The 26,983-nt window shown below is 42.8% G+C and overlaps 1 protein-coding gene across 7 annotated transcripts in view; it reads right to left on the bottom strand.

Annotated features, from left to right (window-relative positions):
* The window catches only part of MTSS1 (MTSS I-BAR domain containing 1), a 174,911-nt gene extending 148,212 nt beyond the window's left edge, over positions 1–26,699 (bottom strand). Inside the window, exons 1-2 of one of the 7 annotated variants that reach the window (XM_084619974.1) lie at positions 26,152–26,699; positions 2,921–2,982 (exon numbers count right to left, since the gene is read on the bottom strand). In XM_084619974.1, coding sequence (XP_084476100.1) covers positions 2,921–2,982; positions 26,152–26,223 — 134 coding nt within the window. In that variant the 5' untranslated portion in view covers positions 26,224–26,699. The remainder of the gene's footprint in view (positions 1–2,920; positions 2,983–26,151) is intronic. The other 6 variants (XM_084619977.1, XM_084619975.1, XM_084619973.1 and 3 more) reach the window with 6 other exon arrangements.
* Between the last annotated feature and the right edge of the window lie 284 nt (positions 26,700–26,983).

The following is a 26,983-nucleotide window of genomic DNA, read 5'->3' as shown; positions in this document are numbered from 1 at the left end:
CAACCCTCACTTCATGCACACCCTCAAAATAGAGGAGAAATAAATGGTAGTGCATGGTTGGGCTACAGCCGGTGCAGAATTCCTCCTAAGAGCCTTCTCAATCTTCTGATCCAAGATATGGGTTTGAAAGAGATGATAACCTCAAACAGATGGAAGGAGGGCTCTCTACATGCTGTCATTTGTAGGTCAGCCCCGAGACAGGGGGAGGAGAAGGGCTTCTCTAGCTAATTGTTAATACTTATTCATGGACCTGGCTATTTCCAGACCTGGATTTTTCCAGCACTGTTTTCCTATTGTTAGGCTCTTCCAAAATCATGCGCTACATTATCTTATCCAGATTGTTAATAAGGAGGTTCCACTTCTCTGATAAAAAATACTAGGGGGGGCCTGACTCCAGCTTCGATTACATATTCTCCCCTTTGTCAAAGGAAGCAGCAGAGGCAAAAGATTAACATTTTCTGGGAGTGAGTGAGTGAATCCTCAAACTGTCTGTGCACAGAGCCATTAAAGCACCTGGGAGGGAAGTTTTCTTTGTGCTGCGTGGGTGGTAGAGAAAAAAGACTTTGAATAAGACCTATAAAATAATTGGCTGAGCAACAGAACTTCAGCACCTGAAGGCAAACACTTCCCCCCTTTGAAAAGAAGCTGCTGGAGGAGATGGTGTCCTGGAAATTGTCCTCTACTCTTCTAGCTGCAGTAGTTGAGGACAAGGCCTGGATCTGAAAGCTCCTATTCAGGTAAATCTCTGTCATGGGCAGCTGGCATCAGAGACTGTCCAGGCCAGGGGCAGCAGAGAGGTAGTCTGGAGCTTTGAGGTGCTGCCAGATGCCATTGCTCCTTCTGAAGGGCAGCTTCACAGCAAGAATCCGTGACGAAGGTCCATGTTGTACAGGTGCAGCTAGAGTATGCAGAGCCTCTTTTTTGGGGGCAGGAGAGGAATGTCCCTTGTCACTGCTGCCCATAAGGAAAATTACAAAAATGAGGAAGAACTCTGAAAACCTGCACTGATAAGCCAGAAAATGGCAGAGACCAAAGATGTACTGGGGAGACAAAGCAGGGGGCAAGATCTGGCTAGCTAGTGTGTGCCAGGATCTGGAGATTCTCCTGGATTCTGGTCTCCTTGTTGAAAGACAAGGAGTTGCCCAATTGTCCTGAACTGGTGGCATTCAGGATGTTTGAGGAACTGGAGCGGTTTCTGAAGCAATCCCAACTGGGCAAACAAACTGTATTTCCTAAATAAATTATTAAAAACTTCCAGGTTGCCCTAATTTGTTTAACACACCTTAGCTTAAGGACATACTACACTGTAACCTTTCAAACAGTTAACCCCCTCAAGGACTCCACTCCTTTTTCTCCTCTCCCAGCAGTAGCCCCACCTGTCCTCTGTACAGACTACCCCCACTTCTCGCTGTGTGTCATTTCCTCCCCACACTTGGCCACAGCTGCATTTGTACGCCATCTATCCCTACAGCTTCCCAAGCAGGGAAAGGTGGCAGAAGCAGGAAGCCAGATAAGACTCGGGGTATTGGGTACATGGAGGAGCTCCTGGAGATAAGGAAGTGGGCCTAGCTCCTTCCAAAAGTACCAATATGGCTCCACTTTCCAGTCCATCCCATTCAGGATAAGACTTCAGGGAGAACTTGGAAACTGGCCAGACAACGTTTGAACATCTAAGAACCCAGGCAGACTCTTTCCAGTTGTGCCTTCCAAAATCCAAAGTGGATTTAATAATGATCTGCAACTTGGAGCGACACTTTGGCACAGTCCTGTAAAACCTTTCTGGCATTTAAGTACTCCCAGTACATGGCAATTGCCTTACTGGCAACACATATCGAAAAAGGGCAGGTGGGGGCTGGATAGGGTGGGGACAAGCAAGCTCACATTGGCCAAAACAATGCCTTCCTAGCCCCAGGGGCACGCTTCAAATCCCATACTGCAGGACTGCTGGTGGAGGAGAGAAGGACATGGGGGTGGGGGAAAAAAAAACCTGAAAACAATCTTTAAAAATAGATAACTACACAATCTAATAGGAGTCAGAGAAAGCATGGTTCCTCTTTCCTTCCTTTTACTTCTTCAGTAAGACAGGTGAATCCCACCTGGGAAACCCAATGGGATGGGACTGCATGGAAAGGGAAGCACACGTCAGGCAACCAACCACATACAGGATTTTTGTGGGGTTTTTAATAGGACATATGAGAAGTGTATATCCCATTAGTTTAGGAAATAAGGTTCAGTTCATAGTAACATGCAATTTAAATTTCTCCCCTCTCCCTATGTAAGCAGAAAGGCATTTTATGAGCCTGTTGATTCTGTTACAGATACCAAGTTGTGATATGATATAGAAGCTGCTTGAATAATATTTTATTAATGGAAGTCTATGAAAAGTTATCCAGAATGTTCTTAGTATACTGAGACCCAACTAGTTACATGTTATTAACTGCTGCCAAATGACCCAGCACTGGGATTTCCTTGGCAGCCAGATCTTCTGTCCTAGTTTTTAGGTTACCATAGACTTTACCCAATATTTAGAGTACTTCTGTAACTTAATAAGCCTTCTTTATCTTACATTTATAAAAATAATGCGAGGACTTTCGACCCCAAAGCTATGGGTTAATTAAATCAAAATAAATCAACTGTCTTACATTAGAATTCCAGATGGGGCCACATCATGAAAATGAAAATGTGAAAAGAACTTACAGTCCTGTGTGGACAATTAGCTATTTTTCTAAAATATACTAAAACTGTAAAAGGAGGCACACAGAATTTACATCGATGAGTTATGAATATGAAATATTAAAAAGAAACGCTAAACTAAAACCATGCTAAATAGACTATCAAGGATGAAACACCATTTAAACTACGCAGTATGTCTAGCATGTCCCACATGCCAAGGGGATGGGCTATGCGATAAGAAACTTACCTTAGCTGAGACTGCAGTTTCCCAGCTTTGTTTATAAAATCTTCCCAAACTGGGTAACTTCCCTGAAAGGAAAAAAAAAAAAAAGAATTTTAGTGGCCATTCAATTTTGATGTTCAGAATTCAGTGTTTGGGATAATATGAATGATCAAAGTAAAGCAATAAAGCCTAATTTTTGTTTAATAAATGTCCATCCCTTGAGCCATGTAATATTTTTCTAGCAATTTATCTGCTGTTCCTTTAAAATTACATTGTCCTTAAACAAAAAAAACTCCCACTGGTTCTGAATTCAGGCTGCCTGTTTGCTGAACATAAGCAGCAGAGAGAACACTATAACCCAGGACTTGAGACCTAAGTTTAAATTCCTACTCTGCCACAGACTTCCTTTGTGACCCTGGGCAAACCACTTAGGGCTTGTCTACACTTACCGGCAGATCGACATGCAGCGATCGATGCATCGGCAGTCAATTTAGCGGGTCTAGTGAAGACCCACTAAATCCACCGCAGATCGCTCTGCCGTCGACTCCTGTACTCCACCTGAACGAGAAGCACAAGGGGAGTTGACAGAAGAATGTCTCCCATCGACATAGGATGACGGTACCCCACGTAAGTAGATCTAAGTACACCCCGTAAGACCCCACGGTAAGTAGATCTAAGCTACGTCAACTTCAGCTACATTAGTCATGTAGCTGAAGTTGTAGAACTTAGATCGATCTCCCCCCAAAGAGTCAAAGGTGCTAACATGACCGTGAAACTGTCTAACATTAAACCGTGTCAAATAAGGTTTGGTATACAGATCCCATAGCCCTGCTTAGCACCATTGCAAACACAATTAAACATCTTTTTAACCTTTTATTACAAATGGGGGGGGGTTACTATTTAAAGCATTTGAAATGTAGAATAAGGCTTTCATTTGAACAACATCCCTTGTTCCTTTTTCCACTCTACCTGGGGAGAATTTTTTTGAGTAAAACACCTTGTTTGACAGTCTTTCAGATGGTATCAAAGATAACTGTCTTTTTTGGAGGGGAACTTAATTGAGATGGGTTGGACCTGTTATAAATGCAGTTTATAAATGCAGCTGAAGTTTGACCCTTGACCCTGTTTAGATAAAACAAGACATACACAAGAAGGGAGAAGAAGGAACAGCAAAGACAAAGTGCAGCTTCTGTCTCTGGTGTTAACTTTCGCTTGCAATCTCTCTTCTGGAAAAATCACAGGCACAGCACATGGTCTTACTGGCCACTCTGAGACCTGGCAAACTTATACCAGCAATGGGCTGTTTAGGGCATTGCTTTTAACAGCCTCTTTCTGATCACAGACTCAAAGCAGCATAGCAAAATATACACTTTCGGCTGGCTAAGCCAGACTCTAAGACAAAAGGCAAACTGAGAAGGATAGCAAAGATAAGAAAGAACGTGTGGATGGAAAACGACATACTCGGTGGTTGGGGGGGGGGGGGGGGGAAATGGGGCGGGCACAAAGTCTCACATCCCAGGTGGTATTCAGGATTTAGCCAGAGCCAGTGGAGAGGACAATGTCATCTGGTTCCCTCTCTGGCCCAGTCTGCTCAGCACCTCTCAGGATTAGGACAAAGAAGATCCAGGTCCCAGCAGACAGTGGGGCTCACTCCTTCCCCTTCTTTTAATCAGCCAGCATTGCCGTCATCCCCCAAAATCTCCTTCTGAGGACTCGTGGTCCTCATTATTTTGTCCACCAATTAGGCCTAGTTTCTAATACCCTAATTTTGGTTCACTGTTTTCCTGTCCCCAGGCTTTTCTTGGTTACCAAGAATTATCTTAACATTGTTCTTGAATTATATCAGTAGGCGTTTTTGTTAAGACTAATTCAGTCTGTCTCCCTTTTGCACCTTTTCCCATCAACGTTTATTGGCATAGGTTATTGTGACATCTTACAGACTTTCACTCACTCTTCTCAGTTGAGCTCACAATTAGGATAAACTGGTAGGCCCCATTACCACAACAGTTCTATTCAGAATAAGTGTCAAGTCCCCCTTTGACCTAGCTTCTCCCTCCCCGCCCTAGTACAACCAACTGTCCATGCCCTCCCACAAATAATTCCAACTGACTAGGGGTTAGAGAGAAAAAGAGAACTGTGTTCACTTTAACAAATGTGTAAGACACTCAGTTACTGCAACATGGTACAAGCCTAGATAAAACTGATGCCCATTTCTGAGAATACGCATTCCAAATAGGAAGTTATTATATGCAAATACAATTGTTTGTAGTAAGGCATATCTGCCCTCAACAGGTTTCATCTCTGCTTCTATCAAATGAGACAGAAGATAGTCTATTAATTATTTATATCACCACAGTGTCTAAAAGCCCTCGGCATGGACCAGGGCCCTACTGTGCTAGGTGCTGTACAAACAGAACAAAAAGACAGTCTTTGCCCCAAAGAGCTTACAGTCTAAATATCAGTCAAGAGGAAAAAAAAAGATGATACAGTCATACAAATTGGGAAATACAAAGAAACAACAAGATAAGAATGGTCAGCATGATAGGCACTGATATCAGTGTACCAGTGATATCAGTACACTAGCCGTTGTCCAGTTTTTTGCAGACATTATCTACTCTTCAGATTTTGTATCATGCAATACCGTATCTGGTAACACCCCAATCTTACAGGAATTCTGCACCAGGAGTGGCTTCTTTTGCTAACTGCTCTATATGACAGCAAATCAGAATGTCAGATCACAATGTGTTTATTAACTATAATCCAGTGGAATTTAAAAATAAGGGCCTGACCCCGGCAAGCCTAATCATAATTCCCACTGAAATCAGCGACTCGGGTTCAAACCCTAAAATTGCTAGTGATGGTAGATAAGTATCAGTGTCAATAAGTCAGATTAAGATATTAAATACCTCCAAAAAAATCTTTTCACCTAATCGAAGAGACTAACTATTTTACCAATCTTGTATTGATTTGCTAAACCAAAACCAAGTTTATTTGAAAAGAAGAGCATTGTACTTGGCAGGGTTAAATCAAAGGGATATCTTCAGGGCAAAACAGAAAGCAGCAGGTTCAAAAGGACACACCAGTTTCCCCAACAAAAGTTTCATACAACATAGCCAATTTAATGTAAATTTGGTACTTACTGTTCTCGGATTCCTCCACTTTCCTAATATTATTTCAACTCAGCTCGCTGACAAGTCTTAGAAGCCTCATTTTTACAGTGCATTTCCTTAATCAAGTTCACAGCTAATTGATTGGAATGCATCCCCTCTCCCCCCCACTTTGAGAAATGTCAGCAGACACAAACCCCAGCATGAAGCTGACCACATGTAATTAAAGTCAGCTTCAGAACATGCAGACGCTGAAGTATAAGGCTGAAATCTTGCCTGCACTAAAATCAATGAGAGTTTTGTTACTGACTTCAATATGGCCAGGATTTTACCCTGAGATTTTTTCCAGGTGACACCCCAAATCAGCAAGGCCCACTCTTAATGAACACCAGGAAGTGAGGAGGCCTCTTTGTAATTCCCACATTCACGATTCCTTTAGAAACCAGATTTTGCAGCCAATGGCTCTGCACTTGCAGAATTGTATTGTTCTTATTGTTACTATAACACAGGTCAAAGAAGTACCTTGCTGAATCAGGGCCTAAGTACATACTGAAATTTCAGTCCATGAATAGTCCCAATTACCTCCCTGTCCTTCGTACCTTGCTGCATCAGTGCCTTATGAAACGCACAGGAAATGATTGTTACATTTGCCCTCCATACCACCATCAGGAATTGGGAAGGAAACTCAAATCTGGACTACCAGAGCATTTACAGTTCGGCTATCTGCTGCCTTCTGAACACCAGCAACCTCACAATGTAATTAATTTAATACACTACCTATTAGACATGAGAAATGAAGACTCTTTAACTAGAGAAATGGCAGAACACTACACTGGCCTTTCCATCATTAACAGCAAATATCGAGAGAAGAACAGAATGAATCAGAGGACTGATAATGAATTACACAGCCTCACCCATCTCAGGGCTTGTCTTCACTGCAGCAGTTAGCTCCAGGTCCTTGTTGAGCCAGCCTTGCTTGAGTGAGAGCAGCCACCTGGCAAAAGGCTTGAGCTATACAGTGTTTGGATTAGGAGGTTATGAGCTGTGCTAATTCGAAAGGTAGTCTGTAGCTGCATCCTCGCTGAATTACTAGCTCAAGCATCAACAGCAACGGGGCTTCCAGCTACACCCCTAACAGGCCAGCTAGCTTGAGTTTAAAACATCATTTACCTCAAGCTAGAGATGGGGCGGGGGAGGAGAACTGGGCTGGGGGCAATGCTTGATTTACACCCTGCAGTGAAAACAAGCCCTAAATTTCTGATTCAAGTCTGGCCAAGGTGAGTAACAACAATTGGCTATCCTTGGAGAGCCATGAATGGCCTGTGTGTAAAATGGGAAATTCTTGTCCAGTGACCACATCTCTCACAAACAAGAAGTCACTCCACAGCTGGCAACCTCTGCAGAAAGGCCCAGGGGTGAAGATGTATGAAGGAGGCCCTTCCCTCTTATCCCTAGAAGTAGCTTGTGCATAACTAAAACACCATACCAAGATAGGAGAAGCCCTGCTATTATCCTAGCTGTGACTGTTCTGTGGGTGGAGAAAATTTCCGTCTCTAGGGCTATGACACCTTTCACACACATTTATTTTAATGAATTCAGTAAATCAGTCAGGTTGCCATGAACCTGAACCTAAGTATGTCTACACCTCATGTGGAAGAAATGGATGTTAAAATTTTATTCAGGGTGGTAAGACCCTGAATAAAGTGTTTTATGTTCAGACAGAATTGTCAGCCATGTAAATGCAAGACACCCATTGATGAGTTAATCACTGCCATCTCCTTAAACCTATCAGTATTACTGAAATCTACTACTTTGAACCCTTTTCTTTCAACAGTAAGCTGGCTAGAGTGTCTATATGCAACGTATGCATTATGTATGTGTATGCCAGGAACATTCAAAGCACTGACAACTAACAGCAGGGTCTAAGGCTTTACTGGATTCTCAAGCAAAATACAAGCTGACAACTAAGCTTAGCATTCCAGTGGCAGCATTACACTGCTAACTGTGCCTAATGGTACAGAGAATACGGACACCAGTCATGAATTTAATTGTGTCACAGGGAGACTCAAGAGAGAGTAGAGACAAAATATAACTTGGGAAGGGGAGATTTTGTGGTACCACCTTGCCACACAGAAATCAAATTCAAATCATCATCTACCACTTCCACAAATCTTGGTTCTCTTTGTTTTTAAGCCTACCCACAGAAGCTGCATCAATGTAATTAAATTGGTTTCTAAATTGATTTAGTTAAATCAGTACAAATCCTTTCACGTGGACATTCTTAAACTGATCTAAGAGTGGCTGATCGCGATTTAGCTTAACTTGATACCAAAATAGCAATTTCTTAGTTCAATCCTAATTGAATCCCTGAATGTTTGCTCACTTGCAATCTAGCAACAAGCCCACCTTCTAGCAGCATGTGTGTGTTGTGGTTTTTATCTGCACTTCACTTATAGCATTAATTCCTGTATAACCCCTTTGGCTAGCAATAACTCACTCTGCGTTTCCACAGCTCTGACCTCTCCCCCACTAATCTTCTATATAAACTCGTATTTTGTAATTTCCAATTATTCCTATCCAGTAGAAAATGTTCTTTCCCTTTAACCTTCAAGTCAGCCTCTTCTGAAGCCAAATCAGCAGTTTGTTTCCTCACCCGCCCCCCTTTTCTGGAATTTAATTCATGTGTATTAATTATGGTGTCCCTTTGAACCCTTCAACCAAATACTTCTGTCAACCTAATCTTGTGAGGTACTGAATGCCCTGAACTCCCAGTGAAAGCAGTAGGAGTTGAGGATGCTCATCAGGTCACAAGATCTGAGGGTAAATATTTATCCTGTCTCCTCCAGCTAGGGTGACCACAGGTCCTGATAAAATCAGGACTGTCCCGATATTTAACCCTTTCTCACGCATCCCGATCGATGTACAATTGGGACCCCATTTGTCCCAATATTCAAGTAAGGAGGTGAGCAGGAGGGAAGCGCCAACTCTGTGGGTGCTCCGGGGATGGCACACGCACAGGGAAAAATTAGCAGGTGCGCTGCATCCACCGGCAGCCAAGCTCCCCCCTCCTCGCCTCCTTCTCTCCCCCCAGCATGCCACGTCCCCACTCCTTCCCTTCCCTCCCAGGGCTTTAGCACCCCCAACACCTAATGGCTGTTTGGCGACACTTAGGACTTTCCAGGAGGAAGGGCGAGGAGCAGGGATGTGGTGCACTCAGGGGAGGAGGCGGAGAAGAGGCAGGCAGGGGCAGGGACTTGGTGGAATGGGGGCAAGGCGAGGGCAGTGCAGGGGCGAGAAGAGGCGGGCAAACACCCACCAGGCAGAGGGGAAGTCGGTGCCATAGTCCAAGGCGAGTTGTGGGAAAGGTGAGCGGCAAGCCAGCAGCAGGCGGGGAAGTTAAGAGGCAAGCGGTGGTCAGGGAGGGTGAAGAGGTGAGTGGTGGGCCAGCGATGGGCAGGGGGTGTGAGGAGACAAGCGGCGAGCCAGCAGCGGGCAGGAGGTGTGAGGAGGCGAGCAGTGGGTGGGGGGACTGAGGAGGGATGCAGCAAGCCAGGAGCAGGTGGGGGATGAGGAAGGACGCAGTGGCGGGGGGCCCAATATGGAGGGGGCGGGACCTGGGGCAGCATGAGGGTGGCGCCTGGGAGGAGCAGGGGTGGACTGTGGGCAGGGCTGATGGCACCCTACCTCCAGCTGAGGAAACAATTTATGCAGGACCATCTGGATGAGGTTTATGGAGAGCAAATAAGGAGGAAGAGGTGGTCCACTGGTTAAAACACTAGCCTAGGACTTGGGAGACCTGGGTTCAAGCCCCTTCTTTGCCACAGACTGTGTGTGTGACCTTGGACAAGTCACTTGGTTTCTCTGGGTTCCCCATCTGTAAAATGGGGATAACCAATACTTCCCTACCTCAAAGGGGTGTTGTGAAGATAAAAGATTGTAAGGTGCTCAGATACTATACAACAGGGGGCTATGGAATTTGGCCCAACAGATTGTCCATTAAATTTGTAAGATTTCATCCTAAGAAACATTTAATGCAACATTACTTTTTTAATTAATTGGAAAAGCAACTATATACTTGCTTTGACTAAAAATCCTTGTGTGATTTAAGACTACTCTGGAAGAACAACAACAAAGAGGTTTTAAGTGCAATGTTTCATTGTTCAGTCTGAAATTTCTGATTTCAAAACAGCTGATAAAGGAAATCAATTTTTTTCTTTAAATGTTAGAGTCATTTGAGCTCAAGTGTTATCTGTAAAAGGGGAAGGCTTCCTTTATCTTTCAAACCCTGTTCACAGTATGAAGGGAGTGTTGGGCAGATCAGCTTCAGGACATAAGTCCAAGGGCCATCTATTAAGCAACTTCATGGTTTACACAACAAGTCAGACATTTGTAGTTTTGGTTTTTGGGAGGTTTCTTAATGTTAATGCTTTATCATTTGGGATCTGTTTTCTCAGAACTAACCTTATGCCTATTGAAGAACTTGGTTCTTTAAATGTCAACTACTGTGTTTTTCCTTGGAATTTATATTTCATCACAATAAGACACTCCAAAGTATCTACAGTGACACACCTTGGTGTTTAGCACGCTCTGGTTTTGGCTGCTTGCCATCCAACCATCAAGGCGTGTCATTATTAGACCATATCTTATTGCTTAGTTGGTTGGTTGATGGGTGATTAATTGCAGCGTGGGTGAGTCCTCTCCTCAGATCAGGCGATTCATGTACTGTAAAGGTGGGCAGGGCACTGTCTTTCTACTTTTACCTCTCCTCCCTGACTGACTAGCCTGCGGACTGACAAAGGAAACAGTGAGTCCTACCCTGTCAGTATTTAGCCAGTTCACAATTAAAACTCCAAACCGTGTCCCCTCAAGGCAGGGGTGAAAGTGCGCCAGTACGTTGTACCGGTAAAAAGTGGCCACTGGTACCAGCCGCTGGTACCAGCCTGGGCAAAGGGGAGCACTTTGGATTCTGTGCACGTGTGGGGGTGAGCCCATGGTGTTCGGAGTGTGGGAGGGGGCTCAGGGCTATGGCAGAGGGTTGGGGTGCAGGGGTGTGAGGACTCCGGCTGGGGGTGCGGGCTCTGGGGTGGGGTCAGGGATGAGGGTTTTGGGGTGCAGGAGGGTGCTCCAGGGCTACGGTGGGGAGAGAGAACTCCCCCAGCTCTCTCCCTGCAGCAGCACCTGGGCTGGAGGAGGAGAGGCGCCTCTCCCCGCCATGGCTCCGGGGCTGGGATAGGCGCCCCTCCCTTGGCCCCCGCAGGTCTGGGCCAGGGCTGGGTTCGGGGAGGGGTGACCCGCAGCCGGATCTGGGCCTCTGGGTCCGGGCTGGGGCCGCCCTGGCAGGTATGGACCGCGGCATAGTTGGGGCCAGAGGGCCGCCACCACCGTGGCAACCTGGCAACCACCTGCAGCCCCGTGGCAGGTTGGGGGCTGCGGCATAGTTGGTGCCAGGGGAGGGACACCCCTCCCCTGGCCGCGACAGGTCCCCAGACAGGTTCCCTGAGCGCCCGCGCGGCACTAAATAGGCTGCTGCACAGCTTACAGGGAACGTAGGTCATGATTCTTCACGCAGGAACGAGTGTAGAATGGTCACTCCCTGGCGGATTTGGGAGTTGCTAAAAGAGGTGATCTAAAAATGGCTCTCTTCCTTCTTTCAGGCCAGTAAACCTGCAAAGGTAGTTAATATATGAACTGAAACAACTGAACAACAATCACCTTGAGGTCTAAGAACATCAAGCTTGAGAAGAGTAAAGATTCACTCTCTCCAGAAAAGGATATTGATCTGGTTTATCAAGAAACCAATACTGCACAGATATAGATGCGCAAAGTAAGGCTATACTTGATGAAGAGGGCCATACTTACACGGATTATATCTAATGGCAAGGATGAGAAAGAACCAAATTGCTGGTGCTGACTGTGCAATCCAAAATAAATTTAAGGGTCTTGACAGCTTAGCAAAAGGAATTAGTGAACAGTTTATGATGATTCTTTATCTACTTCAAGGAAAAAGACTGGCTTTCCTTAATAGTCTATGTGCATGTACTGCGAATGACAAAGGTGAAGGAAAGACTTAGATGAAGCTATGATGCACATTGCTAATAAAACCGGTGTTAGGTGACTCCAGTCCTGGTGTCAGTTCCTCCTATGACATTCACCAATGACAATTACTGCAAAAGACGCAGCAAAAGTTTGACTCTTTGCTTGTGCTAACATCCATCACATACACAACCTTTGACAGAACCATCTGAACGTCACAGGATGACCTGGATGTACTACCTATTTTAGGGAAAAAATTGAGAAGATGGTTTGACGGTCCCACTGGGGTGGGAGGAGGAAAAAAAAAAGAAGAAAATGGGGAGGAAGCAGGGTGAGGGCAGCGGGCAGAGCAGTAGTGTTACTCATCAAAGCCAGGAATCTCCACTTCCTCCCCTCAAGCCACAGCTTCCCTCCCTGCAACCCACATTTATCACATTAACAGCTCACTGTTTAGAGGCATTAATACAAAAATCATGGGCGTTAGCACAGGGGTTCTCAAAATGGGGGTCGTGACCTCTCAGGGTGTTGCAAGGTGGTTATATGGGGTTTGCGAGCTGTCAGCTTTGTGGGGCTGACAACCCTGAGCCCCCATTAAATTACCCCCCTGCTTTTAATTTATAAGTGGGGTCATACTCAGAAGCTTGCTGTGTGAAAGGGGTCACCAATACAAAAAGTTTGAAAACCACTATGTTAGCACTTCTCAAAAAGTTAACTGGTGATTTCCTTCTTGGGTTTTTTAGCATAATTGTACAACTAAACTTAAGTTTACAGTTCTGTCACCAAATTTCACACACTAGTAACACATCCACAGACTGCACATCTGTCCTCACAACAACAAAACAATATTAACTCTACTCCTGAACACGCCCTGAAAATATAAAAAAAACCACACAACCCTAAAAATCTTACCCACCCACAACAAAACTTCCCTCTCATTGGTTACCACAACCACTAGAATGATTAGTACTATGAGCACACCACCATGTCTCCAATCAGAACAGAGAGCCTATTGTGCTAGGTGCTGTACAAATATACAAAGGTTACACACAAAGCACAACTGGACTAGACTGGACATAAAGGACACCAGTCTTCCGAAGAAATTTCAATGGACAGAGCAAGGAACACCCAGGGGAAGCAATACAACAATGACCTTAAAATGGACCTTAACCGCTGACAAATATCAACATGTGAGGGGAGATATAGCGGCTGAAAAATCAGTTTGCTAAACCAGAACAACATCTGCTGCAAACAGTTTGTGGGTTTTTTTGTTTTTTTTTAAGTCAGTCAACAAGGGAAAAGGGCATTTGGCAAGCCAAGAGAGAGAAGTTACAAAACACTAGCAAACAGTACTGCATTTCTCTCCTCAATCCATGGATGGGTTTATATAACTCAAAAGTTAGACTGTGTAGCCACTCACAAGACCATAAAAGCTCTTGCAAAAAAACAGATCATCTTTGACACAGAACAGACAGTCCAATCTGAAGTTTATGATCACCTTTTCCAAGCTTCCCTACTACCTTAATAGTAATAATTTTCTCTCTCATTGGTAGCATTCCCTCTAAGCTGGCTGGTTCCTCCGCTCTTCAGGTCAGAAAGCTGACATTAAAAATAATTAAAGAACCTATCTGAAGTATCTTCAGCTGAATCTGTTTCCCAACAAAATATCAGATTAACTACAATCTTACAGTGAGCTGAAATGTAAACTCAGGCAGGGTCCAGAAATAGTTCATTCTATTTTCTTCACGCAGATCTAGAACAATAGCACATGTATTCTAGGATGTTATTTTGTCTCTTAATGAACAGCACTTCGTTACTGCTGCCTTCATTACCAATTTGTATCTTGCTTTGGTGCAAGTGATTTTGACATATTCATTTCCCACACGCTTCCCTTTCCTATCCTTCAATATTAATATTCCAGTTAAGTGAATCAACCCGTGAAGTTTCTGCAACACCAAATGCACCATACGCTCCATCATACAAGATCTTGAGCATTTCTAGTTTGTTTTCCAATGTCAAGATGTAATTTAAAACCAATCATTTAAAATATAGTGTTTCAATTCCAAGGTCTAAAAATAAGATTAAAATACTCCATTTCAAATCTTTCTTAAAAGAAAAGTTACTCCATTGTCTGATATGCCAGCCAAAACATATTTTGTTAATTGTATAGCATAAACATGAGAAATCTCAATGTAATTTAAGTCAAGCTTTCAAAATCTGTGTACTGTTAGAATTTCCAAGGCCAGACCAGACCAGAGCTCAATCTAGACCAGTATCTTGTCTCTGACAGTGGCCAATACCAGATGCTTCAGAGGAAGGGATGAGAAAACCTGCTCAAGGTAGTTAATGAGATCAGAGGAAGCTTTTTCATGGTGGCAGGCTGACCCCCAAACTTAGAGACTGTCTTATGCCGTGAAGCATGAAGATTTATATCCCTTCCAAAACTCGTTTACTAGTCACCATTATGGTTTTTCTTGATAGCCATATAAGCATCTCATTCTTTTTTTGGAATCCTGAACATCTCTTCCCTTCAATGGTATCTTATGTACAGTCTTATGTACAGATATTTCTTTTTAGCAGCTTTTAGATTTGCCACCTTTCAATTTCATTGAGCATCCTTTTGTTCTTATATTATGAGAAAGGACAAACAGAAGTTTCAATCTACCTTCTCTATATCATTCATAACCAGCATCTGAGAATATTTTTGTATTAGATGAAAATACACCTACCCTTAACTTGTTGATAGATAATTAGAATAAAGCAGATGCAAGGCCTCTTCATGTTTCTATGAAAATCTTTTCACTCTAACGGATTCCAAAATGCTTTACAAACTATATGCATGGCCTGATTTACAAAAGGTGGTGAGCACATGTATCTTCATGACACCTTTGAAAGTGAAGCCAATAGGCATCCCCATTCACCCATCACAGATATACATGCACCTGTGGGATCAAAGAGGGCAGCACTCCCCTACTAAGCAATACTGCACTGTATTATTTTATTTTTGAAAGGGAAATGAAAAATAATTTCCCCACTTAGTTTCACTTAGAGAACTGTGAGTACCCAGAATGCAACTTTGTTCAAAAGAGAAGCAAGTGTGCACAGAACCTCTCACAAGTGGTAAGGGCAAGCCCATAATCTCATGAAGAGTTCTACAACCGAAGAAAGAAATAATGCTATACACAGAGCAGGATTTAGGATGCAATGGTTTTGCAGCAACCAAAGAAACTCTTTACTCACCAGAACCCCTGCAGGGCCAGGAATGATATGTTGTAGTTAACAGTTAAAGAACAGAATGACATTAATTTCATCTCCTTTCAAAACTAAGGCATCTCAAACCCAACTTCGCTAAAAGGAAAAACATCAAGCTTAAGAGGCTGTACTGCACACAACTAAAAGCACTGACAAATCACAGGAAATCAGGTTAAAAAGGTGGTTTAGCCCGTGTTGCGTTTCAGGATCAGAAGACTGTAGATCAGTGGTTTTCAACCATTTTCCATTTGCGGATCACTAAAAAATATCAAATGGAGGTGCAGACCCCTTTGGACATCTTAGCCAGTCTGCAGACCCCCAGGCATCCGTAGACCATAAGTTGAAAACCATGACAGTAGAGGATTAAAAGGAAAATCTAAGTCTAACCTATTGTTCCACCACTTATGCTACTGTTTTCTTTTCTATTTCTCTCAGCCTAGACAATCTAAACAGACTTGCCAGTTTTACTTTCAGGGCCTTGTGCAATAGCACAATGCTGCAACGTACACAATCTAAAGACTTCAGTGGAAAGCTTGTATGGGTTAAATGTTATAAATTTCACGGAACCACCCCTACTAGTCCAGGGTTTTTGTAACAGCTTGGTCAGCTCAAGAAACTGATCCAGTCATGGTGGAAGTCTATGGAAAACTCTAGAAGAGAACCACCACACCACAGGAAAAAGTATCTCTACTATTTAGATAAGTGGTGGGCGACCGACAGGCTGCATGTGGCCCACGGGCCGCAAGTTGCCCACCACTGATTTAGATACTTCCAAAGCTCTTTCTGACCACCAAACAATAACTAATTCCAGAGCACTGAAATGCAGCCACCTCTTGCAATATGGCAATTTAATGATCATAGCAGCTATAAAAAATTCAAGGGAAGGAGTTGAGGAATACGAATCAGGTGTAATTTTGTTATCAGAGAGCCATTTTCTTCGCTTAGTTCTTATTGGAATAAAGCCCACATCCCAACAGCCCACATCTAAATGGATCTAGTAGTGAAGTACTCACACTGTATTGTCATAATCACATCAGTCTGTGAGATGTCAAGGGTGGAATGGCCCAAGATATTTGGGCTCTAAAAGCATCCTGCCCTTTCTTGGAGCATAACATCCTGGCTTGAGACCAGTCCACTCACCAGCTGCCAACAAGTGTGACATCATTCATGGCACATTTTCACTACAGGTTCATAAGACCTAGCAAACTTAGTTTCAAGAAAGTAAGTTTAAATACAAACAGACTGGGAAATTATTAAACATGTTAAGAAAATGTATTAATACAGTATGAGAGGGTACACACCCACTGGATATCTTTACGTTTTTTCCACTCTGAAAGTCCCTCTCAAACATATGCAGACCTCCATTAAAATGAGAAGTCTTAACTAGACTCTCTCTTTAAATAGAATAAGTTGTCTGTAGGAGGAGGAAAAAAGCTACCCAGCTGCAGCTATTGCAGAACCTGACCTAGTATCCAATGGCGCATTCTGTAAAAAGAGTTGTATACACAAGAAGATAATTCTAAAGAAGTCATGCAAGGGGAAACGTTTAGTTACATGTTCGTCAATTCAGATTAGAACACCACACTTGTGAGAAACTCTGAAGAGAAGATTTCTCCACAGAGACTCATCAATAGAAGCCTTTCATCCACTCTAACATTACGAATCAGCTCCTGTGTATGCACAGCAGACGCTTAAACCCACAATATTTCAGTTGGCTCAAAACTAAGATTATTAAAATTTCAAGAGGCATCCACTCTGGTTAAGGCATACGGGGTAAATTCTCAAAGCAACACCAGGGCCTACCCATGGCCCGGTAACTCCATTAACAGCACTAGGATTTGATCAGCTAAAATTTTACATAGCCCTTTTAGCCTAAAAAAGTTAATTTATAACAGTGCCCCATACCACACGGTACCTGTGCATGGTACAATATTTTATGCATCTTATGTGCTAACCAGTGTCTCCTTTACAAGAGTCACACCATGCAAAGCATGCTCCACCAAGTCCACATGAGAGACGCCCATGGTTTCAATGCCAATGGTTAAGTCTAACACAGGCTCCCTCAGGCCAGCAGATGAAATGATTTCCAGGGCCAAAAATCTTTTCCCAAGATGTTGAGAAATGCCTCAGCTGATCACAGCTGCAAGGCAGCACATAGGGAGAAAGGGAGTTCTCTTGGACAGCCTGGCCCAAACTATATAGGGTTTTACCCTTTGGATAGTTTCAAAATTCATGATATGTATCCGGGTTTATTACAAGTTTATTACTAGCTAAGAGTAGAAAAACAAAGTAATTTCCGAGCCCCAAGCTAAACACCTAAGCCAAGTTTCAGCAAAGAAGAATCGGAAAGGGTAGGGGGCTACAGTTATTACCAACTCAAAATAAGGCTCAACACTGACGGGCTAACTCCCCCTCAGCTACAGAGCTATTACACAAAAGCTATTTCACAACAACATTGAGGGTCCAACACGCAAACATGGTGGCATTGCTAGTTTAAGGAGAAAGAGGACTCAGACCCACAGGTGATATCACTCCACCACCACCACCCCCTTTCTTTTTGGTAGCATAAATTGAATTTCTCAGGTAGAATAATCATTAAGAGCACCAAACACAACAAAATCATCAACAACAAGAAGTTAACTCACTTAACTTTACTTATAGCAGACACACAGCTATAGCTACACTATAGGCCTTACATCGGCACAGCAACACCTCTGCAACTACGCAGCTGTAAGGTCTCCCGTGTAGCCGCTCTATGCCCGACGGGAGAGCTCTCTTCCGTCAGCATATTTAAACCACCCCCCAACAAGCAGCGGTAGCTATGTCAGCAGGACCGCATCCCCCGCCGACACAACACTGTTCACGCCGGAGCGTCTGTCGGTGAAACTCATGTTGGTCAGGGATGTGTTTTTTCCACACCCGACTGACAAAAGTTTGACTGCCAGAAGTGCTGTTGCAGACATAGCCTAGATCAGCGTTTCTCAAACTGGGGTCCACGAGGGCCTCCGGCCCCACTGATCGACTCCTCTCCCTCCCTCCCAGTGCCTCCTGAATGCCGGGGGGAACAGCTGTTCCCCAGCGTGCAGGAGGCACTGGGATGGGGGGGAGGAGCAGGGATGGGGCAAAAAGAGGCAGGGAAGAAGAGGGGCAGGGGTGGAGCGGGGCAGGAAGAGGTGGGTCAGGGATAGGGTGACCAGATGTCCTGATTTTATAGGGACAGTCCCGATATTTGGGGCTTTTTCTTATATAGGCTCCTATTACCCCCCCATCCCGATTTTTCACACTTGCCGTCTGGTCAGCCTAGTCAGGGGCGGAGCCTTGGGGGAAGGGGTGTAGTGGGGGCAGGGCCCGGGGCTGAGCAGGGGTCTTGGGGTCCTCGGTTCGCTGAAGTTTGAGAACCGCTGGCCTCGACCAGTATCTCAGCCTGCATCCGAAGATTAGCACAAACAGCACAGCACTGCTCCGCTTTTGCCTCTTCAACAGCTTGTTGTTGGCTAGTGACAGTGCGACAGACAGAGATAAAACAGCCACTCACAGAATAGCCAGCTATGGATCCTTCATACACTATAATCCCACAGGTTAAAGTGCTCCAATCAGTCCCTTCCTTTAAAAACCAACACAGCTGTTGTACCCAATGTTTTTGGCCTCATGTACATCGGGGGGGGGGGTTGGGGGGAATCCTCATGATCAGACTTGGATGAGCAACTGTAGAGATTATCTTCTCCACCTTCAAACAAGGGGAAACCATCAGTGAAGTCTGAGGCGCTGACAAAGTTCAGAGAGCACAGTAGTGAAAGCCAGAATCTCCTGAACTCAAATCCTTGCTCTAAGTCCTATTCCATTTACAGCCTTGGGGAAAACGTCACCAAAGCTCCAAGCCTCACCTTGCCCTTCTGTTAAGGAGGGGATAAATATTCCTACGGTTCCCGTTCCTGTGAAGCTGGGTACTAGCCTTTGTAGAGCACTTTGAAGATGAAATGCACTATGGGCTCAACCCTAGTGCCAAGCATTCCGTCTTCAATCCAGCAAAGCACTTCCATGCACAAGCAGTCCCACTGACTCTACAGGGACTTCTTATGTGCTTAACGTTCAGCACGATCTATACATTTTAGTGCTCTGCTGGATTGGGGACGGTATATAATGCTAAACTGACAAACCTAAACACAAAGAGAAAACAAATCCACCCTGCTGAGAGGCCCTCTGGGGGGACTCCTCCTTATTAATTCAGAGCCCCCCTGATTCTGTGGGTTCAAAGTAGACCCATGCGTCTTTTAAGTACAGCTGTCATTTTATTATTCTGCTCTGTGACATGGGATTCTTCCCCCCCTCCTCCATCGAATACCTTGTATAGACATTTCCATGGACAGATCGCTACTTCCTTCCTGATTAAAAATGGGGATTTGTAACTGAAAAGCTGAAAACACCAAGACAATGATAGTGGTGCTTCTAGAAGATATTCTATACAGATACACAAAAGTGCTCCATCACTTAGAGCAACAAATAGGTGACCAAGAGACATGCATACACAGTACAGCACTTGCTATTGTATACGGCTGGTTTTAATGCACCTTTTCCAGGTTCAGAACCGAGGAAGCGGTGAACTCTGAGACACATCAGTGTTTGTTATGTATTAACCAGTGCTGGGTGCATAATTACAGAGTCTCGTTATTCTCAAGCATTTGTTCCGTTAATTGTATTTTTTATGCAAAGCTGCACAACCTCTTCTAGGCTACAACACTGGAAACCTTACTATGTAGCTAGCCCAAGGCAATCTGCCTGATCGGAAAGGATTTTTTAAAATATTTTTTCCCTCCACACTATATCAGGAAACAAAACTGCCCTCTAAAGACTTGAGGGGCAGATCCTCAGCTGCTGTAAACTGTCATCACTCCACTGCAGATGATTTACACCAGCTGAGGATCTGCTGCTAAAAAGAGGTTGTAGTTATGCATTTTCATCTCTCTGCCACAATTGTATGGAACATACCAATAGGCCCAATACACTGATAAGCATTCAGTATTTCTTTTCCTAGACTATCACTCAAGCTTCGTGATAAATTCATGAGATTTTTTTCTTCTGAAGTCCTTAAGACACTTACAGAAATATTCTGCAGCTGTTTGTAAAGAGCAAAGAATTTCAGAGAAAACAAGCTAGTTGCTTGCACAAATTGCAAACAATCAGCTGTATTTGCTATCCACAGAAGTGTTGACAGCAAAACACCTATTCTAAAAAAAGAAGCTGCATGGAGAAAAAAAGAAACACACTGTATAGTATAAATACAGGAGTCCCTATGCTTGAAACAGAGCTCGTCTTCAGGAATCATGTAGAGAGACATGTAAATTCTAATGTAGTATGCATTGCAGTAATGGAAGAAGTCCCTCTCTCATCTCCCTTCCCCCCAAAGTCTACAACTGTGCTTTGCACATTTATTTAAGTTAACCATTAAAAGAAAATAATGCTAGCCATATTAGAAATTGGATGGCTGGAAGACCCTAAATTCAGCTGTAGTATCTATATTTTACTTCAGTTTTGTTACTACCAGCTTACTCCAAAGCTTTTAGAGACAGCTTGTTTGAGAGATGCTATACAAAATAAAGTCAGGGTCCTGGAAGCAGATATATGTGGGCAGCCTCTTGTGTTTGCACAGATCTGATCACGGGACCAGGACCATTTCACGCCATATTTGTGTGGTAACTGGCTCAGCACTTTGCTTACCCCAACAATGGCTTAGCATTGTTCGAGTCACATCACAAATATTTTCATCTGTTTTTCAAACGTGCATTTCCTTGTGTTCATACCAAACACAAACAAAAATGCCACCAGCTATCCCTAACCACTGAATCAGTGGTAGAACCTAACTACCAAATTGCTTCAAGAACTATAGCCATTTCCCTTGTGGCATCCTGTGACAAATTTTGCCATGTACATGGTTTACAACTACTCTTCACTCTTCCCATACTGAAAATACACTGACAATCGGAAAAATACTCAGTACTTAATATTTCTCATCTCTCAACCACTCATATACATTCTCTTATCTATTCTCCTTTTGGGCCCACTCAGATTTCTATCCTTTCTATATCTCTACCAGCAACAGCCTTGAACATTTGACAGCAACGATACCACATTCCCATCCGAAAGAGTATTACTAGCCACCACAGGGCAAAATAAAGTTAGTGGTGTCTCTCCAACTTAGCATTAAAAATAAAAGTCACATCAAGTCTTTGCTCTCAATTACTTCATGGAGACTTCAACTAAAAGACTATAAAAATTTATATTCTCTTATAATTAGGCCTCTGTATTTCCATCCCTTATTAGGGAAGTGGGCACTGATCCTTAGAAACATATGTTTCTATTCTCCAAGAAAATGTATATCCCCTTCTTGTATCTTTAAACTGCAAATCCCCCAGCACCTCCTACATCTGGACAAATGAATGCAAATATCAGTCATCTTTTAAGATTTGTTTTCATTAAAAAAAAAAAAGTGGTTAAAAAACCCTGTTCAATATAAGTCCAAGCAAACTCATGGATATAATCAATGTAGGCCTGCCTGTTATCATTTATTTGTATGCTAGGAATGCCTGGAGACCACAATCAGGATCAGGGCCCCATTCAACCAGGTGCTGTACAGAGCAATAGCTCCAACAAGCTTACAGTCTGAATAGACCAAACAGATGAAGGGTGTGTTGGGGAAAAAGGATGCAACATGCAAGCAAGAGTGATGAGTGGCACACAGTATCTTTGTTCCCTTTTTGGGGTGAGGGAGGAGCGAATAATTATAATGTGGAATAGTGTGACTAAAGTGGAGCGGGAGGGAGTAAGTTAAGAAGAGCACAGAATTAGGAATAAGAAGGAAAGGAAGAGCAACACTGAAAAGGGCGAGCATGATCTGCATCTAAAGATAGGATTGTTTGAAACATGCTCTTTAAAAGCTCACCACAAAATGATCTCCACACATTTGCTGTACGCGATGAGAAATACTGAAATTAACAGTGTACTACTGTACAGTGCTTCTCAGTGTTTTCTTTCCAGAAAGGAGTTACAATCCATTCAGATCAAATGCTATCTTCCCACAGGGAGCTACAGAAAGCACATTACATTCACAGGGAAAACTGCACAATGTTAGCACAGCATATAAATCTACTCCTCAGAGGGCACAAAGCAAGTGTTTATTTTTTTAATTTGGACCACTTTGAAAGAGATCTTACATATAACATCTGTACATTATCACCTCAAGAATAGATTGTAGGGAACAATAGTTCATTAAGAATGGACAGCTAAATTTCTATGATTCGCTTGAATTCTGAAGTTGCCAAATCCTGATTCTGGAGCAAAAATACCAAGCATGGGACCAAATGTGAACTTGTCAAACCTGAGTCTGTCATAGTGAAGACCCTGCATACTCCATGATAAATCTGACCTAAACTTTGCAGCAGAGGGCCTGGATTTTGCCTACACAGCAAACTGTAAATTCCACAGCAGAGTAAGATAAAGTAAAAAACTGAAGGGGGAGGGGTTCCTGAATTATATATTAAAATGAACAATACAATATTCCTTGTGTTATTTAATTTGATATTCAATTTAATTGAGAAAGTAAATAAGGAAGTGTTATTTACTCCTTCTCATTACACAAGAGCTAGGAGTCACCAAACGAAATTAATAGGCAACAGATTTAAAACGAACAAAAGGAAGTATTTTTTCCACACAATGCAGTGTCAACCTGTGGAACTCTTTGCCAGAGGATGTTGTGAAGGACAAGACTGTAACAGGGTTCAAAAAAGAACTAGGTAAGTTCATGGAGGATAGGTCCATCAATGGTTATTAGCCAGGAAGGACAGGAATGGTGTCCCTAGCTTCTGTTTGCCAGAAACTGGGAATGGGCGACAGGATGGATCCCTTGATGATTACCTTCTGTTCATTCTGTTCTGTTCATTCCCTCTGGAGCACCTGGCATTGGAAGATAGGATACTGGGCTAGATGGACCTTTGGTCAGACCCAGAATGACAGTTCTTATGTTCTTAATTATACAATGCTCCAAATTTTTTAATTTACACATAGCTGCCAAACTTTGCACTGAAACCACACCTGCATTGTAGAAGTTGCTGGAAAACAATTTGGAACTTTTGGCACTTCGGAAATTGAGAGAAGCAGTTTATGACTGTGGACTAGAAGCAAACTAGTTCAATGTTTCTGCTAAGACAACCAGCATTAGACTGGTTAAGCTTGCTAACATAGTCATAATTAAGTTTCAAAGTTAACACACCATTGAGTCTATTGGCGGAGATCACACTTTGAAGCTATTCTTTACAGGCTCAGAAGCCTTGTCCACTCTAAGGAAAGGTGGGCATCAACAACAGAACAGCTGAAGTGGTGCTAAACATAGTTTAAATACAAGCACAGATATGGGCAAGCAGTTCCAAATGGAATATATCTGCTTCTATGCTTGCAATCAAACAGTGTTCATCCATACCCATTGTTGACACATGCAATGGGTACTTTAACACTGACTCTCTGTTCACACTCTTCAGATTTGGGGTTTTTTCATCACAATGACTAAGAATAAAAATTAATAAAATGAAAGGGCTGGATTCTGTTGCAAATTCCACACCACTGCAGAGAACACAGGGCTCTGGCTATAGCCTTCCCATTATGGGAATTACGGACAGATCCTGCAACAGGATAAGTGGGCAGACCCCTGCTCAGATCCAAACAGCTTTGTAAGGAGTCCACCCCAAACAGTTCCACTTGTACGAAATGGTCCTTAGAAAGCTAAGTTCCATTTTACTGCAAAGGTACAGGTAGCTGAAAGCACCCATTAATCTCTGAAAAAATTATTTTTGTAAACTATCATTATCCTTGCACATAATTAGTAAAGACAGCTAATATTTCATTAATTGCATTAATGTAATTTAATTGCTTTGTTTAGACTAAACAATAAGGAACATTGTGCTTGTTTATCTAAACAGTGATCAACAGGGGTAAGAATTGGGGCAGTGTTCTTTTTCTTTAAATCTAATACACCCCTTCTAGCGTTCAGTCTAGAAAACAGGTTCCACTGCTAGTAAAGATTTTTTTTAAATCCACACCTATTCCCATTTCTGTAAAGCAGCAGTGTTAAAATCTTTCAAGTGAGCAGAGTTTCTGTGCACGTAACAGTGCATAAACACACACAACAGCAGCAGCAAAACAAGATGCATCATTTTCATTGGAGAGAAGTAAAGACATGTTCTGCTCTTCTCTATTTAAATTTAAAAAAAACAGATTTAATCTGGCAGAACAAAACATCTGCTAAATGTTTTTCTTGAGGTATATTTAATGAAAATTATTACAGGGCGGAGGTTGGGTTTTTTTATGTCTTTTTAATGAAACCTACACTTAGTGTAAAGTAAAAAATAAAGCAAAATTTGGAAAAAACTACACTTGAATTACAGAATTCTCCTGATACACACATACACACACCTCTCCCCCAAATCTGCCGACTCTTTACAAGCCATGCTTTTAATTAAGATCTGTTTTGATGAAAATGCATGTGAAACCAACCTAAAAAATAATCCCTGGACCAGATACCTCCCCTCCCACACTGTACATACAAAAAAACATTAATTTCTAATTAGTTTTTAGCTAGTAAAACTGAGCTTCCATCCAGAGCACATCCACGCCCACCAGTGAATCCCTCACCTCTGAGAACTACCTCCACCTGGCACCCTCAATTCCCAGCCCTTCTAGGAAGAGTCCTGTACAAATTAAAAATACATTACAGCATCCTACAGCAATGATTCTAAACAGTGTAACACTTCACTACTGGCTGTATGTAGACTATAGCTGGATTCCCTCAAATCTAGCCCCTCATCTATGCCCCATCCACGAAAGGCATCTTGCCCTTGTTAAGGAGAACATTGTACAGTATTCCGCAAGAAGAGCTGCAAACACTGTAGTAACGTTATTTTAAGCTATAGTGGTTTGGGACCGTTACTGCAGAGATACTGTAGTTTGGTTTTTTTAAATGAGACTAGGCTAGAAGATCCTCCCTATATATACATACATACACACACATACACACATACATATCCTGCAGAGAGGCCCTTTGCAGTCAAGGATGCAGTCAACACCCCTTAATTGATGGCTCCCTTACAAGAATGATCTTCATAGATTGTGATTTCATTTTGCAAGGGGGCAAAGCTATGAGAACTGATGCACTTTGCATTTAAACGGACTCAGGAAAGGGCAGCTACCATCCATATGAACATACCATATACAAAAACATTAATCACAGATTAAGATACAGTTTCAACCCAGAAAAACAAATATACTTTTTAGTATCTGCAGGTCCAGATTCTTATGTTGCACTCATCATGGTGGTATATTGATGCCTATATTGCCCCTTTCAGCCCCACCCTAGGGCTTTCCAACACACTATAATAGGTGTCCTACACTGAATCACTACTGGCCTTGTTGCATTTATTGTTAGGAATGGCACAGCCTAAACCAGTTTTAAAAAACGGTATAGGAAACGTTGGCCCTAAGGTAAAGAGACCTAAACTTAAACGTTCAGGGACGGGCACTGCAGGAGAAGGACGTGGTGTCCTGCAAGTAACTCAAGAGTCAAAACCATCAACAATTACCTAGCATACTGCAAAGAGCATTTATAACTGATGCCACCACGCATCCAAAGATTAAACATGGGGTCTCTGTCTCACCTACAAACTAAAGTAAGGGGCTTTGGGTGGGGTAGGGAGTTAATGCAATGACCCTTCAATGCAGCTGGAATTTATGGTGCAATCATGTGGTGCTTGTAAAGTTTACCCAGCAAAGGTTAGTAGATGGCTTCCCGGCACCTGGTCCCCCACTTCCCTCTCAATCACTTACCTTCATGTCGCTTATGATGGTCTGGAACAGCCCTCCAAGCGCACTACATTCCTTCTCTATCACAGCCTCCATTTTCCCAGCTCGATCACACAAGAGGACACAGACACTGCTGCGATTTCACAACCCTAAAAAAAAATAATCGCCCCAATCTCCCACCTCTAAACAAAACCTGAGCAGCTCTCTCTATATATATATATATATAAAAAAAAGGCAAATCTAAAGGCAGCAGGGAAAATAACTGAAATCCTTATCTATTTTTTAAAAAATCCCAATGTTATTGGTGTCTATTTTCTACATACAGTCCCCAACAACCCCCCCAAAATGTCCTGAGATTTAAAACGAAGCTGCTACTATCCCCCCACACAAGGGCAACAACAAAATCCATCCTTGTGCATAATGGGTCATGCCCACAAGTAGGATCAAACCTGGTATTTCAATCTAAAACAGCATCAGCTGTTTAAAAATACATTTAATGCACCAGATCTGCTGCCTACCAAAAAAAAAAAAGAAAATAACTATTCATTTAAGGCAACAAATCTGATCGCAAAGAAACGCATTTAATACACCCACGATACAGCTTGCACTTAAAAAAAAAAGTAAAGCGCCTTTAACAAAACAAATCAAAGGCTTGCCAAAAAAAAAAAAAAAGCCTAATGCATTCAGAGCAACAAATTAATATTTCAATTTTAAAAGCCCAACTGCATTTATTAATGCGCTCGATCGCCTGGCTGCCTCGGCGGGAGGGGAGCCAACTACGAATCCAATGTTTCCAGAAAGCCCCAGTACACGGGATTCAGCGGGTCTTTATTGGCAACCCCACCCCCGCGAGCCA

Source organism: Lepidochelys olivacea, assembly GCF_965140295.1.
Source record: "Lepidochelys olivacea isolate rLepOli2 genome assembly, chromosome: 2".
NCBI classification, from domain to species: domain Eukaryota; kingdom Metazoa; phylum Chordata; order Testudines; family Cheloniidae; genus Lepidochelys; species Lepidochelys olivacea.
This window is presented reverse-complemented; position numbering and strand designations above follow the sequence as displayed.